At 40.7% G+C, this 18,112-nt stretch overlaps 1 protein-coding gene across 1 annotated transcript in view; it reads right to left on the bottom strand.

Annotated features, from left to right (window-relative positions):
• SIN3A (SIN3 transcription regulator family member A) overlaps positions 1-18,112 on the bottom strand; it is an 80,888-nt gene that overhangs the window by 19,718 nt on the left and 43,058 nt on the right. The window contains exons 10-17 of the mRNA XM_081091364.1: positions 17,692-17,810; positions 16,942-17,152; positions 16,236-16,352; positions 11,832-12,070; positions 10,240-10,423; positions 8,272-8,845; positions 5,634-5,803; positions 1,213-1,386 (exon numbers count right to left, since the gene is read on the bottom strand). Of these exons, the coding sequence (XP_080947490.1) occupies positions 1,213-1,386; positions 5,634-5,803; positions 8,272-8,845; positions 10,240-10,423; positions 11,832-12,070; positions 16,236-16,352; positions 16,942-17,152; positions 17,692-17,810 (1,788 nt within the window). The remainder of the gene's footprint in view (positions 1-1,212; positions 1,387-5,633; positions 5,804-8,271; positions 8,846-10,239; positions 10,424-11,831; positions 12,071-16,235; positions 16,353-16,941; positions 17,153-17,691; positions 17,811-18,112) is intronic.

The raw sequence follows: 18,112 nt of genomic DNA, 5'->3' as shown, positions 1-18,112 counted from the left end.
ATCCTTCATAAGGCCCTGGCCACAATTTAATACCCTGTTTAAACTCTTAATGGGTGGGGAGGCTAATTCTGTTTTACCATCAAAACTAACACACAGCAAGCTCATAACAAACATTTATAGATTTAAACCCTGAAAAGCTTAGGGAATCTCTTCTGTAGTGGGAAGGTTCTCAGGTATTAGAACATCAGATCTGAGGACTGAACTGAAAAACTTGCTTCCCGTTCTTTGATTCTAAATTAAGCAAACATTACTGGTACTGAATTAGAAACGAAAACAACTGAAAGTAGAAGTAGACAAAAAAGTAAAACATTTGGAGTCGGATCATTAAACTATATGGAACATACCCAAATAGAGCAAACTGTTACTTAGCTTTCTTCCCTGTTCAGCCAATCACAAACCTTAATCTGCATCACCTGACCCTGCCCTTCTTGTGTGTAAACACATACAGGCTTTGCTCAACTATACATATTTATTACATTGCTGCAATCATAATACACATACTTTTGTATCCTTTTATTTGCTTCAATATTTTTATAATTTATAATTAATTTAAAGGGCTGCAAAATATGCCATCCAAGTATTTATACAATAGAGTACCATTAACCACTCCCATAGTGGGTTGGACATTTAGGCTGTTTCCAGCGATATACTTTTCAAATCAGCTATTACAATGATGGAAAACTGGAAACAACTCAGGTTGTCAAATAAGGCAGGCATGAAATATCAAATAGTCACAAAAAGATGCTGAAGACTCACAGGTATTGCTAATTGCGCAAAAACAACTTACAGATATATATATTCTAGAAATGTAATCAATGATTATTTCCGGGAAGAACTGTAGCCAATTTTTCTTTTCTCTGCATTTCTTATCTTTTCTACAACAATCAAGGATTACATTTTTAAACATTTTAAAACAATATACTTACAAAACACTATCATATGAAAAAACATTCAAAGAAAAGCAGAAGACAAAATTATAAAAATCATATAAAACAAGCAATTTTTTATTAAGGCAAGAAAGTCCATAGGAGACTTTACTTCTATTCTCCCATGTTTTTTGTATATTCTCCAGTGAGCTCACAGGAACTCTAAGGAGGTTCCAGTAGTGGAATCACAGAGTCAAAACACTCTGCTCTTTGATTTCTGGTAGAGATGATCCCAACAACTTCCCCTGTTACCAGCACAGTTATTGACTACATGAGTAACTCTCACCTTAAAGCAGTTCTCTTCTGACATGAGCTGTTCGGCTTTCCGCTGATATGCTGACTCCAAGAGACTCCTCGAAGTCTGTGTGTTCAGCTGGCCTCCAGTAGCCCCATTATTGTTTTCTGCCAGGTAAAGGTCAGTCACTTGTACACAGATCTCATCACTCACAATGTGCTGCAGCTGGAATCAAGCAAAGGCAACTAGACAATGAATCAAGAAAATACTTCTCCTTGTCATACACTCAACCTTTCTTTGATAGTTCCAGTCACTCAGCTCAAAAAGAGGTTTTGGGAATTGGTAATTTTTAAAAATCAGTCACACAAAACCATTACTATTTTTTTCTTGGAGAATAACTAAGCCAAAATCTTCAGCCATATCACCGGTCCATGAGTAGAATATTCATATATATTTAAAAGCAAAACTACAGCCCTAGCCGGTTTGGCTCAGTGGATAGAGCGTCGGCCTGCAGACTCAAGGGTCCCAGGTTCGATTCCGGTCAAGGGCATGTACCTTGGTTGCAGGCACATCCCCAGTATGGGGTGTGCAGGAGGTAGCTGATTGATGTTTCTCTCTCATCGATGTTTCTAACTATCCCTCTCCTTTCCTCTCTGTAAAAAATCAATAAAATATATTTTTAAAAATAAATAAATAAAAGCAAAACTACAGATAATGGTTATTAATGTGCTACCTATTTAATAAAGTTCTAAGGAACTTGAAAAAATTTTTTTGCATGAAAGAAAATTCCCATGGATGCCTATTTTTAGGGCACTTCTCTACCATTTACAACTTGCTTTCATACATATGCTCACTTGATCCACAACTACCTTCGGAAGAGTCTGGAGAGGGGTGTTCTGATACATGAGACAAATTTACATGTTTGATAATAAAACTCACTGTGTACCCAAGGTGAGGAGAGGGACCTTCGAGAACCATGAAAGCAAGATCCATGTCTATATCCCCAGCCCTAATACAAAGTCTGAAACTCATTAAGTATTTAAGAAACTGTTGCTGAATTAACTGCCAAGGGCCTCAGCTGAAGGAGCAGAGTCAGGACTAACATTCAAGCTTTCTGACCCCTAGGACCAATATTCTTCCTAATCACCTATTTTTCTACATCTGATAAAGTATAGTACTTAAATTATATATAATGTTAATTAACTCATTTCAAAACAGGTCAATCATGATGGACTACTGCTAACTTTTGTGACTATCTTATTAAATTATCTGATGACTAGAAAGTTGAATCTTTCAGTTTACATTTCCATGAATCATGGCAATACTTCTATTGTGAAATAAAAATTTCCTCAAATAAAACTACCCATTACAATGCCAGTGAATGTTAAAAACAAGAGAAACAGATAAAGCAGAAAGCAAAAAGTTAACTGCAATATCAGCTTGTCTATTTTATTTTAAAATTCTCATAACTACTAAGCCATTCTATTTTTAGGAAGGTGTGTTCCTTTTGAAGTGCTAGTAACTATAACAACTACTTATTTTTAAAAGTCTTAAATAACAAGTATGTATATTTGTACATAAATAAACACAGTGCAAGGTCAGAGGGTGAATGATTTGAGGGCAGTCTAAAAAGCCACAATTGGAGATGATTAATAACAATTAGTACAGACAACTGATTCTAATGGAGAATTAAAATAATGCTTATGACAACTTGATAACATAGAGGAAAGCTTAAGATAGTGTTTTAGAGAGAAAAAAAAGCAGCTTAAAGAAAATATATTCAAAGCATGGTCTCTACCATGTTGACACTTATACTTTACTAGAGGATCGGTGCATGGATTCATGAACTGGTGGGGTCCCTAGGCCTGGCATGCGCCCTCTCGCAATCTGGGACTCCTTGGAGGATGTCGGAGGCCTGGTGCATGGATTTGGCCCAATCCCTGCAGGCCAGGCCGAGGGACCCCACTGGTGCACTGGGCCTCTAGTATGCATATAAGATCTTTGGTTAATCTCTTCCTGCACTCTCCCCTCCCTCTCCCCTCTGTGATTCATCAGTCTGTTCCATGTTTCCATGCCTGTGCATTGAACATCTGCCCCCTGGTGGTCAATGCACATCATAGTTACCGGTCGAACAGTTGGACAGTTAGCATATTAACCTTTTGTTATATAGGATACCTTCTTGTTAAAGTAGACCAGGTCACTAACTCCCCATTCCTACTCTGTTCTTGGATATTTGGACCCTTCTAGAGTCTTTGGAAAGGGCATCACTATAATTCAGGGACAACTAGATAACTCCACACCCAAGCTAGGCTGGTAAGATTCTCACTCCTGCTAATCTGAAATGGCACAGTAAGTGTGCATGGTAGACAGAAGAGCATCTGGATGGAAATATCAGGTAATGTTTGGGTCAGAGGCACTGCCATGGAAAGCCAAGGCTGGTGGTAGGTGGAATGGGGGTTGAGGATCCAATGTTCATTTGCAGAGAAAAGCATTAGAATGAAACAGATGTCTAGAAAAAAAGCATTCAGGCAAGAGGGGGAAATGTCCCAATCCAATTCCTATGTGATCTGGGCATATACTGAGTTCTGTACTAGCTATCTATTTTATTCCTAAAACAAATCCCTCTTAAACTAGCCTGGAAATGGTAAGATAAATGTATGGATTGACCCTGAAATATATGTTCTACCTCCAGTCAGGAATGAACTTAGGGAGAATACCAAGTGAGATGAGGTGAATGAGAGAAGATATGCCTTCAATTGAGGGGTTAAGATGAGAACCATGAACACAGATTTTCAACATATTGAATTAGGGTTTCTGGATGAAACCTGTTTCCATATAAAAGGACTAAATGTTATGTATTATTGACTCAAAATCATAACCTGGTGCTTCTAGTAAATGAACTAATTATATTTATTGTTTCAAAAAAACCCAATCTTGGCTTATAAAAAGTTAGTTTTAATGACGTTACTCCTAGCTGTAGCAGCAGCAAACTTGTAAGCAGAAAAATAAGCATATGACAACTTTTAGGGGATGTTAACAGGGTTAGTCTCTCAAAAATTATGACCATAGCTAATTATATCCATACAATGATTTCTGCCAGTCATGATATAGACCTCTTAAGGAAAGGCCTAATAACTTCTTCAACTTTCAGGAAAAAACTGTCTGCTTGATAACTTTCGTGAAGATGCCAAAATTGAGAAGCGTTTTCCCCGACTCTGAGAAGCTGCTATGGGAGGGATGCAGAGTCATGGGTACTCTACAAAGGATTTCATACTTTACCCCAAGGAAACAGCGGAGCAACAAACTTCTCTTTCCATAGTGGCAGTGTAGACTTTAGAATTATCTTTTTGCTTTTTATAAGTTTTCACTTTATTTATTTTTTGTTAATCCTCACCCAAAGATATTTTTCTATTGATTTTGAGAGAGTGGAAGGGAGAGAGAAAGACACAGAGAGAAACATCGATGTGAGAGAGACACATCAATTGGTTGTCTCCTGTATGCACTCCAACCACAGCTGGGGATTGAGCAACTGAGGTACGTGCCCTTGACTGGAATCAAACCTGGGACCCTTCAGGAGGGGATGGGCGTGGGGGTGTGCCGCTCTATACACTGAGCCAAACCAACTAGGGCAAGTTTTCACTTTAAAGATAGTAGTGCACCAACTACACACTCCCTTTGGAAGTTGAGAACTCAAGGCATAATGTATACTATTTGCTATAAAATTATCATTGCAATAGAGAACATCAAACATATTTACAAACACCCAGGGTGCCACAGCAACAAGCCACAAACCTAACTCAGAGAGATGATCTATGAAACCCTTTCTGTAAAAAGAACTTAAAATATTAAATGAAGAAAGTATATAGAATTACCAACACCTACAGAAGAGAGCCAAAACCGGTTTGGCTCAGTGGATAGAGCGTCGGCCTGCGGACTGAAGGGTCCCAGGTTCGATTCCGGTCAAGGGCATGTACCTGGGTTGCGGGCACATCTCCAGTGGGGGATGTGCAGGAGGCAGCTAATCGATGTTTCTCTCTCATCGATGTTTCTGACTATCTCTCTCCCTTCCTCTCTGTAAAAAATCAATAAAATATATTAAAAAAAAAAAAGAGAGAGAAGAGAAAAGGCTACCAGCAGAGAGCTCACCCCTGGTAGACGAGAACAGAGCTGGGCCTCCTGGGCAGAGATCAGGGTCGGGACCAATGCTGGCTCAACAGCCAGCCAGCAAGAAAGAGCCAGACATCAGGTGTGAGGCAAGCTCATCCGACTATGAGGGCACACTGAGCAAAGCAGAGGAGTCAGTTATGTGGCTGAAGTGCTGCCACTTTGTTAACGGGAGATATCCCCACAGCACATTCACTTCCTCTCCCCTCTATAGAAGCATTCGTACATAAGCATCATTATAAACCCTTTCTTTGTGCCTGGTCCATCTTTAGGCAAGGCTATCTTCCTGTACTCACCCTCGCCCTCACCTGTCTGACGATGCTCTGGATGAGCTTGTCCATGGTGAAGGCAATGTAGGCATGAATGGTGAACATCTCTCGCAGTGAATCTTCATATTGTGATGAGTCAATGTTGCCATCCAGCAGGCTCCGCACCATATCCAGGAAAGCTGGGTAATAATCTTCTACATCAACATCCACTGTGGGAGAGATGGTACAGATAAGGCTTTACCCTGCTAGGAAAAGATCAGGAGAGCAGGCAGAGCAGGTCCCAGAGATGGCCTAAGGAGCATTGAATAAACCAACCCTAGATACTCAAAGCATGCCTCCTCAATCTGCAGAAACACAATCTGACAGGCAGCTACAATCAGCAGCTCTATCAGAGGACAGTGATTCTGCAACTTCACCAGCAGCTTCCAGAACTCTGACCATGCCAGAAAGACACTTAGTGACAGGCTGGGCTCTGCATAAGAGAGCAAAATATCCTAGGGAAGAAGTTTCTTCAAAAAGTTGTTGGCTCCCCTGCTGAGAGAAAACTATCACCACCCTCCCACCCCAACCCCCGCCTGTGAAGAGCATTCCTCACATGAGTCACTTGCTCACCAAGCTATTTCCATGAAACAGAGGGACAGATGAGAAAAGCAGATAGAGTCACACTCTAGCATTGGGAAACCCTCAGGAACAGAATAAAGGGTGAGCAAATTAAATCCTCTATGAATAATAAAGTCATCTGCATCTGTCAAAGTCCTTTTGTTTCAAAATGGATTCCCAATGTTGTACTTCACAAATTGCACAGTGATTTGTGCTGTACATGAACCACTTCTGCCACCAGCTGGAATTTTATCAGTTGTGACAGAGACGTTGGAAACTACCAGAGTGCACAGGAATGGTGAAAGGACTCTTGACTGCAGCTTACTAAAATAAGACCCATTTATTTACACAAGGCTCAAAAACATGCAGATTTGAAAGAGGCATGAGGAGGCTACTGGTATATTGGTTTTGTGTTGTTTCTTAATCTAGGTACTGGTTACACAGATGTGTTCACTTTGTAAAAGTTCACTGAGCTATATAATTTGGATTTGTATGCTTTTCAGTATGTGTTACACTTCAATAAAAAGCTTTCACTTGCCCTGACAGGTTTGGCTCAGTGGATAGAGTGTCGGCCTACGGACTGAAGGGTCCCAGGTTCGATTCCAGTCAAGGGCATGTACCTTGGTTGCGGGCACATCCTCAGTACGGGGTGTGCACGAGGCAGCTGGTCGATGTTTCTCTCTCATCGATGTTTCTAACTCTCTAACCCTCTCCCTTCCTCTCTGTAAAAAATCAATAAAATATATTTTAAAAAAAAAGAAAGCTTTCACTAAATTGACATTTGGTCACCAGTTTGTAAAGTATATAAGGGGCAAAAAGGCTAAGAGCAAAAGCTGAGTCCATTTATCTGCAGTGTGATGGACTCATTCAAGACAAGCAAAACAGGACAATTACTGTTTAAGAGCAGCAACTGGCTTGAGTTTCATTAGAGTATCACCTTGTTCAGAGCGACAGCATAGGCATGAGCCATGCTAGTGCCATGAAAAAATGCTGTTCTGCCAGAATAAAACAATGTGCAAATGCACATGAGCTATGATCAGTGAAGCTGGCATTGTCACTCAAGACCAAACTATGTAAGCCTCAAGCCAAGATAAGTCAGTGGTCAAGCCAGGATTAGGCCATTTTCTCTTTATTTCTACCCAAGCAGGTGGAATCACCACACTGAGGTCCAAAACTTGTCTGTCAAGCTAGGATTAATCCAGATAAAGGTTTTTAGAATTCCCAGGGTCATTAGCTCTTCAACAGATTGAAGGCGAGAACCACACATGGGCTTCTTACATTAGCAACAGTTAAAAAAAAAGAAAAGCTAATTTGCTCCACAGATTGGCTATTTCCTCAAGGGCACCGGAGAAAGGCTTCACGAAAAAGATTTTGGCTCACACCTCAAGTATTTAATTTATGAACTGAACAGTTATCTACAAATAGGTGGCACAGAATTACTTAAAGCACATGAGGGATGGCTTCCTTAACCCCTATTTATTTTCCTTTTCTTGGTTCTCGATCTTCATTTCTGTTTTGCCTATTCTGCTGGTTCACACCATCTCTTGAGTTCCAGTCTCCTTTCCATACCCCCTTCTCCTTTCATTAGGAATGAGCCACGAACCCCTCTGGTTAAAGAGAAGTACTGCCCAAACACATCAGAAAATTCCCAACTGTCTTAGGCATGAACCACTAGGAATTTATGCTCTGTCATGCAGTGGAGCCAACTGGGTTTTTGTCTCTCCCTGTCCTTTGAAATTCTTTGTAATAACCCAGAGATCTGCCATTTGGGAAACTGATGGCAACTGTCATCCCCTCCGGGTGTCAAGTGTCCACAATCCAAGCACTGTAAAGGGTGGTTTGCATATTTTCTTCACTTCTCCCAACAACCTCATAAAGTAACAAGTAGCACAGGTTCAGAGTGTTAAGTAAGGTCACACAACCAGTAAGATGCAGAACTAGGATTTGAACTCCTCTGAAGCCTGCCTGTGCCCCATGTATAAAAGGAAAGTCCCGAGTCTAACTAGGCCCCTAGGTCACCAACCCCTCACATCTTCTGTGAACACATCTTCTGTAAACCAGCAGTCTAGGCACTCACTAGGTTCTTTAAGACGGAGCTGAATGGCAGGACTGTCACTCTTGTCTCGCTTTATGCCCAGCACTTCCCGCTCCCACTCCCTCTCTCGGTTTTCTTCTTCGATCTGCCGTTCTGCTTGGGAACAAATCCGCAGAAGTCTCAAGCAAAGAATCTGGTGCAGTCGCATAAAGATGTACCAGTTGTTGTTAACATAGAAGAGGTTGTACACTTCATCCATCCCTCTTAGCTTCTGTGCTGTTGTGTTACTAAACAGTAGCTTGGACTTAGGGGAGCTGCCCCCAACCCCATTGTGCTTCTTAGCCACCCCTGTGGCTTCATCTACATCCATCTCTTCTTCTTCCTCTTCTTCTACATCCGAGAGATCACCCCTCTGAGCAAAGAGCAGATCTGGAATGAAGTGATGCATGATCTGCTTGATTTTGTACTTGTCCTCCTTCTGAATGCCTGCCTGTCTCTTCACATGGTGGATAATCAGGGCAGCGGCGTCCTCCAGGATCTGCTTGTCTTCATAGGCCAGAGAGAGGTGTGGGCCAGCAGGTACGCCAGCATTTTCTTCAGTAGCCTGCTCTTGCCGCTACCAGGAGAGAGAGAGATACAAAGTAGTAAGTGCCATATCCATAGCAACAACCAACAGACCTATGAGACAACACATCAGTACATTCAATTTTTTAAAAAAAATATATTTTATTGATTTTTTACAGAGAGGAAGGGAGAGAGATAGTTAGAAACATCGATGAGAGAGAAACATCGATCAGCTGCCTCCTGCACATCTCCTACTGGGGATATGCCCGCAACCCAGGTACATGCCCTTGACCGGAATCGAACCTGGGACCTTTCAGTCCGCAGGCCGATGCTCTATCCACTGAGCCAAACCGGTTTCAGCCAGTACATTCAATTATTAACCATAGTGACTATTATTTTCCAATCCAAAACTTCTAGAAACAATAAGGTAATGTGGAAGATGTGGGTTGAGAACAAAATATTGGTACCTTCTATACTTTGAAGACTGATAGGGGACATTGGGACAATCTAAAATTCTGAATTAACATTTATGAAGGAAGTAGTCAGTATGAGATCTAGGATTCACTTTAAAATACTTCTGCGGTGGAAGTGCAGAAAGTGTTAGATGTAAAAACATTGACAAAATAGAAATAATTATTCAAATTTATGTAAGAGCTCACTTTATTATTTTCTCCCCTTTCATGTACATTTGACATTTTCACAATAAAAAGCTTTTTAAAATTCAAGATCACATCACTTCCAGGAATTTTCAACCACACTACATTTATGTCTCTATCCATCCCCTAAGACTGTGAGCTCAAAGAAAATAGGATTATTTTCTTATTCATCACAGTATCCTAGCTCCTGAACTATATATAATCTTTGTAAGTATGCTGAATAAACGAGGATTAGAAAGAATTTGGTATCAGTGAGAAGAGTTTAAGTAGTGGGAAGCTGAGGCAAGCCAATCAAATACAAGGTACTCAAGCAGTGAATGGGGAGAAGTAGGGTTGTCAACGGAAACCAGGAGGGTAAACTAGGAAACCAGTAAGATAGCTTAGGTAGAAAGGTAAGGTTAAGAGTTAAAATGATAGAACCAGGAATAGAAACCTATGACAGTTATGAAGCAAGAATCAACAAGTCTTAGAGCAGTGGTTCTCAACCTTGGCTGCACATTAGAATCACCTGGGAATCTCTTTAAAATCTTGATTTCTGGGCCTCACCCTCCGGAAATTGCTTCTTTGTTACTAATGTTGTGGCCCCACCCCATAACAAAGAAACAGAATTTTCGGAGAGTGAGGCCCAGAAATCAGGATTTTAAAGACTCCCAGGTGATTCTAATGCGCAGCCAAGGTTGAGAACCACTGTCTTAGAGGGTCTCGATTTCATATAACAAAGATAATTTCTAGGAATCAAAGCTATACAAAGATTGGAGCCCCCTCACAGGTGTAGAAACTTCCAGCTCACCTCATCATAGATACTCTCAATCTCATTGAGTAAGCTCTTAGACCTCAGGACCTTGGTGTCATTCTGTTTAAAGTTGATACCCTGATGGTCCAGAGACTTCAAGTAGTATTTCTCATTTTGCTCTCGCCACACCTTGTTAAAGCCCCTCTGGGCTTCTCGCCATTCTTCCTCTTTCATCTTCAACCTAGTTGGGTATGGAGTGGGGTGGAAACACAGGTGGAAGTCAAACTCTTTGGAATGGAATCCTGGCTTTGCTGTACCAGTGAAATAGGGATAACAGCACCTAACCCACACCTGAAACCTATATGATCATGTTGACCAATGTCACCCCAATAAATTTAATAAACAGATAGGTATGATAGGCCTGTCAAAATTATTGGCGACTTGGGATAAATGTTATTCAAACCAGTCTTTAACTCTGTTACATGAGGAAATTACTCATTCAGGATTTGGGGGAAGTAATTTGTCCCAAAGTCAGAAATCCTACTTAGAACAGTATTTCTCAAACAGCATTCCATGGAATATTCTTAAATATTCTCATCCTTGGCCAGCTAACACAAAGTTAAACAAGCTTTTTGGTACAGAACCTCTAAGAATGTTTACTATGCGAACATAAATGCAAAAGTCCAAGAGTAGAGAGCTTGCAGTGTAATGTTTCTTGTGACACAGTTTGGGAAGTTCTGATGAGAACTGATCTTAACCCTCCAGAAGAGGAGAGGAGAGTAAAATAAAAAACAATATGGAAACTGAAGAATGTTCTACATCTCAAAGCTAAAAGTTAAATGCTTCTGGTAAAGAGAAATAATCTGTGGCAGTATCTGAGGGGAAGACTAGGGAGGAACGCTAAATTGGGGCATCTGTGCAGCAGACAAGAATTCCTTTCACCAGGTGATACTGAGTGAGGAGGACCCAGCTCCTAGCTTGGATTCACAATGTGGTCCAGACTTGGAGGAACCTGGGCTTAGCCCTGGCTCTGGCCCCCTCCTTTGATGGGCACAAAAGCCCCTCCACAACTCAGGCTGAAGGCTTATTAGGAGAAAGAAAAAGACATTCTTGGTAGAAAGGCACTCTTAAGTCTTTTAAAATAATACTTATGAATTTTATAAAGACAAAGGGTCTCTTTTTAAAAACCAAAGATGTTATAAGGGTTAGTACTGAACGAACGGTAGGAACATGGGTGGTGATTTTCTTCTTTGTTCTTTTTTAAACTTTAAAGTATGGCCTCAAACACAGAGCATTCCACTATGGACTTTAAACGTTTGCCCTCTACTGTTGATTACACAGAACCCCATCAAGAAGCTCCACCAGCATGCTCAATCTGGCAGCACACATACTAAAATTGGAACAATACAGAGAAGATTAGCAGGGGCCCTGTGCAAGGATGACACGCAAATTCGTAAAGTGTTGTGTGTGTGTGTGTGTGTAGTTTTAAGAAGCCCCACTATCCCACACTGTACCTGACTTTCAATAACCAGAATGGGGAGAAATGGAGGTCTCATGGGATAACAAGGTAAAAAATGAGCTTCATTTAATGGGACACCAACTATGTCCTGAAGCACAGGAGAGCACGAAGGGCACATTTGTTTGGATACCTTTTAAGTACAATGGGGACAGCAATGGAGGGGTTCTTCCTCAGACCATCAATGATGTCGGCTGCTTTGTCAGCATATATCCTCTGGAGTGCTTTTCGATGGATGACTTCTGATGTGCCCCCAAGGGTATTGTCCAAGCGAAATTTGGCTTGTTCCTCAGCAGACAAGCGGGAAAGCTTCTTCTGTATTGCTTCCAGAACCCGGATTGTTGCCAGATTGGTCTCTAAAACTACATCAAGCTAAAGAAAAAGACAAAGTGTGCTCAGGACCCAAATCAGAATAGAATAGTAGTTAGGAGTATAAGGTAAGGAGTCAAACTCCCTGGAATGGAATCCTGGCTCTGCCGTAAAAGCCACAGAAGACTGTTTTCTTACCAGTAAAATAGGGATAACAGCTACTCTCTTAAGGTTGTTGTCTGGATCAAACGACACAATCCACATAAATGGTTTTGTGCAATGCCTGGCACATAACATCAATAAATGATGACTAGCCCAAGCTGGTTTGGCTGGGTGGATAGAGTGTTAGCCTGCAGACTGAAGGGTTCTGGGTTGGATTCCGGTCAAGGGCACATACCTCGGTTGCAGGCTCTTCTCTGGCCTGGGCCCTGGTCAAGGCAAGTGCAAGAGGCAACCAATCGATGTGTTTCTCCCACATCAATATTTCTCTCTGTCATTCCCTCTCTCTTCCATGCTCTCTAAAAATCAATGGAAAAATATGCTTGGGTAAGGATTAAATAAATAAATAAGTGATGAATAAGTGGTAGTCATTACTTCTACCACCACCAGTGTGCTTGGCTTAGGACTACTAATCCCAGTGTAGAGGGACTTAACAGGAAGCAACCTTACAGACACTTTAGCCTGAACTTTTCTGAATTGTTAAGATCTGTTACAAACTAACAATCAAAAAACAAAACAGCCCTAGCCAGTTTGGCTCAGTGGATAGAGCGTTGGTCGGCAGACTGAAGGGTACCAGGTTCAATTCTGGTCAAGGGGACATACCTCGGTTGCAAGCTCCTCCCTGGCCAGAGCCCTAGTCAGGGCTCGTGTAGGAGACAACCAATCTATGTGCTTCTCTCACATCAATGTTTCTCTCTGTCTTTCCCTCTCCAATCTCTAAAATCAATGGAAAAATATCCTCAGGTGAGGAATAAAAAACACACACACTCAAAACACAATTTGGATTGAACTTCCTGGTTCTCTTATGATTAAATAGGGCCACATAACTAGTTCTGGCAAATGAGTTATTAACAGATGGATCAGAATACTATTACTTCCAGGCTAGAGCATTTAAAGGTGCAAAACCCTTCTGAGCAATCTTTTTCCTTCCAGTGACTGGCAATGTTCAAGATGGTGGCACTCTGTCAGCCTGGGACCCTGAGTAATTCTGATGAGCAGAATACCCCACTAAACATCAATGTACATGTAACAGGATCAAGGAATAAATCTGTTTCTTAAAGCCACTAAAATTCATGGAAGGAGGAAGTTGTCTGTATTGTAGGATCACTTACCTATCCTGATGTATAAAAGGAATTCTTGAAAACCACTGTATTGATAAGAGATTTTCAGAAAGGAACACTCCTTTTAACTAGCCCATCCCACCCAAGCCTAAACACACACACACACATACACACACACACACACACTTCTGTCACCTTTATTCCTATTATCACAAATAGGAAATGAGACTGTTGCCTCTCATTTGCTTGCATACCACTTGAGAATCAAAAAAGATTCTAACCTCTGCTTTCTAACTCATCTCACCTTACTAGACATAGGTAACAAAGAAATGCTTTCTTTAAACTTTCCATGGAAGTCACCATCTATCAAGATTTAGTTCTCTGCAAATGGTTGAAGCTCCTCATAAACCCTGAGCAGGGATGGCCAATCACCTGCCAGGGCCAAGCAACACCTGACTTCATTCAAAACATGCCAGAGACAGCTGGAGTGAGCGTGGGGGATAGCTGGCAGAGGGATAAACTAGTATGGGCTAACAAAGAGCAAGGTATCACCCATCTACAGGGAGAAGCAGGGTCAGTAAGTTTTATATAATAAATACATTAAACCAGCGGTTCTCAAACCTGTGGGTCGCGACCCCTTTGGCGGTCAAACGACCCTTTCACAGGGGTCATCTAAGACCATCTTGCATATCAGATATTTACATTATGATTCATAATAGTAGCAACATTAGTTATGAAGTAGCAACGAAAATAATTTTATGGTTGGGTCACAACATGAGGAACTGTATTTAAAGGGCCAGAAGGTTGAGAACCACTGCATTAAATATAGAACACATGTAATTTTACCACTTAAGCACATTTAACATGCCCTTTTCTTTTTTTTAAAATTGATTTGAGAGAGCGAGCGAAAAACATGGATTGGTTGCCTCTGGCACATTCCCCTACCGGGGACCGAACCTGCAACCAGCGCAAGTGCCCTGACTGGGAATCGAACCCACCACCTTTTTGTGTACGGAACGACGCTCCAACCAACTGAGCTACACTGGCCAGGTAAAAATATTCCCTTCTCTTGTTGATAATATCAGTGAACATGGGGGATTCAGAACCCATTTTCAGTATTCCCACTTCTGGCATAGGGGCTCTACCAGCTCATTTATTCATTCAAGCCCTTCCTAACTACTTTAAAATAAAATCCCTAATTTAACTTTCTTTCAAAGGGAGCCAACCACATCAATATCAGAACTATGAAAGAAGAATTTCAATTCCCACAGGAGAGCTGGTTTGCTAACCACCTGCTAAGAATAATAATACATCAAAACAACAATGAAGTACCATCTCACACCTGTCAGGATGGCTATCATCAAAAAATCAACAAACGACAAGTGCTGGAGAGGATGTGGAGAAAAAGGAACACTCGTGCACTGCTGGTGGGAATGCAGACTGCTGCAGCCACTATGGAAGACAGTATGGAGTTTCCTCAAAAAGTTAAAAATAGAACTCCCATTTGACCCACTGATCCCACTGCTAGGAATATATCCCAAGAAACCAGAAACACCAATCAGAAAGGATATATGCATCCCTATGTTCATAGCAGCACAATTTACCATAGCTAAGATTTGGAAACAGCCTAAGTGCCCATCAGCAGATGAATGGATTAGAAAACTCTGGTATATCTATATAATGAAATACTATGCTGCTGTAAAAAAGAAGGAATTCTTACCATTTGCAACAGCATGGATGGAACTAGAGAGCACTATGCTAAGTGAAATAAGTCAGTCAATGAAAGAGAAATACCACATGATCTCACTCATTTATGGATAATAAAGACCATTATAAACTGATGAACAAAAATAGATACAGAGGCAGAGCAGCATCGAACAGACTGTCAAACTACAGCAGGAAGGCCAGGGAAGGTTGGGGGGCAGGGTAAGAGATCAATCAAAGGACTTCTTTGCATGCATATAAGCATAACCAATGGACACAAGACACTAGAGGGTAGGAGAGGCCGGGGAAGGTCAAGGGGGAAAAAAAAAGGAGACATATGTAATACTCTTTGTAATACTTTAAGCAATAAAACAAAATTTAAAAAAAAAATAACAATACACTTTAAAATAAATAATTTCCAGCAGCCTCAAAAAAGCCCAGTAGGTCTTACTACAGTACTAAGTTTTTATATACCTTTGTAAAATATAATAACCTTTAAAAAATGCCATTAAAAATTCAAATTAGCCCTAGCTGGTTTCGCTCAGTGGATAGAGCGTTGGCCTGACACTGAAGGGTCCCGGGTTTGATTCCAGTCAAAGGCCCATGCCTGGGTTGATCAGGAGGCAGTCGATCAGTGATTCTCTCCCCTCACTGATGTTTCTATCTCTCTCTCCCTCTCACTTCCTCTCTGAAATTAATAAAAGAATATTAAAAAAAAAAAAAAAAAGACCTTGCAATTTATAAAAAAAAAAAATTCAGCCCTAACCAGTTTGGCTCAGTGGACAGAGCATTGGCCTGCGGACTGAAGAGTCCCAGGTTCGATTCCGGTCAAGGGCATGTACCTTGGTTGCTGTCACATCCCCAGTAGGGGGTGTATAGGAGGCAGCTGATCGATGTTTCTCTCTCATCGCTGTTTCTCACTCTCTATCCCTCTGTCCCTTCCTCTCTGTAAAAAATCAATAAAATATATTTTAAAAAAATTTTCAAATTATTATTCAGCTACCAATTGATAATTTCAATTAGAAGGGTTAAAGTGGCCTAGATAAGTCACATTTGCCATAAAAATATTACTAACATATTTGACAAACTCTTAAAGTATGGTAAGTACAACAAGCATTTACCACAAAAGAACATGAACCTCTAACACTTTAGTCTTAAAAGTAAACCCTCACAGATAAGTATTTAAGATATTTTATTTAGCATCTCCCATTTTCCCAAACTTCAAATGATCAAGGAAGCTGTACCTCAAAGCGTTCATCTTCACAACGATAGATATGTTCTTCATACTGAGTTTTCTTGGAACTAACAAAGGTGGAGTCTTCAGACCAGGAAGGGAAGGAAACCCAGGTATCATTTAAAACCTTTAGGTAATAGAACAGAAATTGAAATAAAAATGTAACAAAGCTTTCTGGCAAGTAAATATTCTCAATAAAAAGACACAATTCTAGGAGAAGAAAGAATCATTTAACATTACAAGCTTCCCCTTTAGCAAGTTTACAACATATATTAGAGTAACAAAAAGGTTCTGAATATAAGCGTAAAACATTTTCTTTTAAAAAATGACAGAGCCCTGGCTGGTTTTGCTCAGTGGATAGAGTGTCGGCCTGCAGACTGGAGGGTCCCAGGTTCAATTCCAGTCAAGGGCACATGCTCGGGTTGTGGGCTTGATCCCCGGTAAGGGGTGTGCAGGAGGCAGCCAATCAATGATTCTCTCTCATCATTGATGTTTCTATCTCTATCTCCCTCTCCTTCCTCTCTGAAATCAATAAATACACACACACACACACACATATATATATGGAGAGAGAGAGAGAGAGAGAGAGAGAGAGAGAGAGAGAGAGAGAGAGATATCTTGATTTCTTCACTGATATAAATTCTTGATCCCTAGGACCATTCCCTTCCAGAGAAAGTTGAGGTTTTAGGGTTGTTCCTTTCTGGGGAAGGCCTTACCTCTTTACAGAGAGGAGTCCGTCCTGTACACTTGGGCTGCTGGTAACTCTTTGGGAGGGCTCGGTAGCTGGAACCCAACCGTTTACAAGAGGCATAATCTATTTCCATGGCAATGCCCTCTGTAGCTCGTTCCTTTGGAAACGTTTCCAAATGTACAGACTCCTTATAGCCCAGAAAGTTTTTAAACCAATTAAACAATTCAGGGAATTTCCTAAAAAATCAAACCAAAAACTGGTGAGCAATTAGAAGCATGGTGCAGTTATTCTGAGATATGACTACCACTATTTGGTGTTAAGTCAGAACTTTGCTACCAAGAACAAAGTCCAATGGCAATTATTGCTTCTAAGCATTTGGCTTCCCCTTTTCTTACAGAGTGCTCTACAGTCAGTTAAGGTGATGATAGAAGAGTGCACCAAAATCAGACAAAGCCAGGGATATTGCTTCAGTATTAAGATCCTTTTTAGGTTGTCAAATACCATCAAGACTCTAGAATCCTGGAATAGACTGGTCTCTATAACATCCTACACTGAACAGGGGATCAGGAGACTACCACTAGTGCTAGCCAATGGCCTCTCTAATTTTATCATCTCTAGAGTTGAAATAGAAGACTTTCAAGAAGACTCTTGACATTGTATGAGCCAAATGACCTAACACAATCAAATTAATTTTGCCTATCATATACTCTCACAAACTAAGTTTATTTCAATTCCATATCATGCATCAGAGCTAAGGCCCCTCAACTCTACTTACCCCAGGAAAGGAGAGACTAATTGCACAAGCTCAGCCCGAGAGATCACCTCCTGGTTAAAGATAACAAGACAGCGCAGGAAATTTTCATAGGCCTCTGCATTCCGCAGAGCCTTTCGAACCTTATGGAGACAAGCAGAAGAGAATGATTAAGTGGGGAATGAAGCGATCTGGGATTACTTTTAAATGACTAAGGAAATTTGAAGTTATCTGATGATTCTAAGGAATTAACATTTTTTTTTCATATGTGTTAATGATTATGTTTGAAAAAAGGTTTTATTTTAAAAGGAAACTGAATTAAATAATATCTGGGTGCTGTCTGCAAGCAATTTGGGGTGGATGAGAGCACACATGAAAGCAGCAATATTGGCTAGCAACTGGATGATGGGTAATGAGGAGTCAGTTTACTTTTCTCTTTAATTAA

This window comes from Myotis nattereri (assembly GCF_964212035.1).
Source record: "Myotis nattereri genome assembly, chromosome: 1".
NCBI lineage: Eukaryota > Metazoa > Chordata > Mammalia > Chiroptera > Vespertilionidae > Myotis > Myotis nattereri.
Note: the sequence above shows the minus strand (reverse complement) of the source record. Positions and strands in the feature narration are given on the sequence as shown.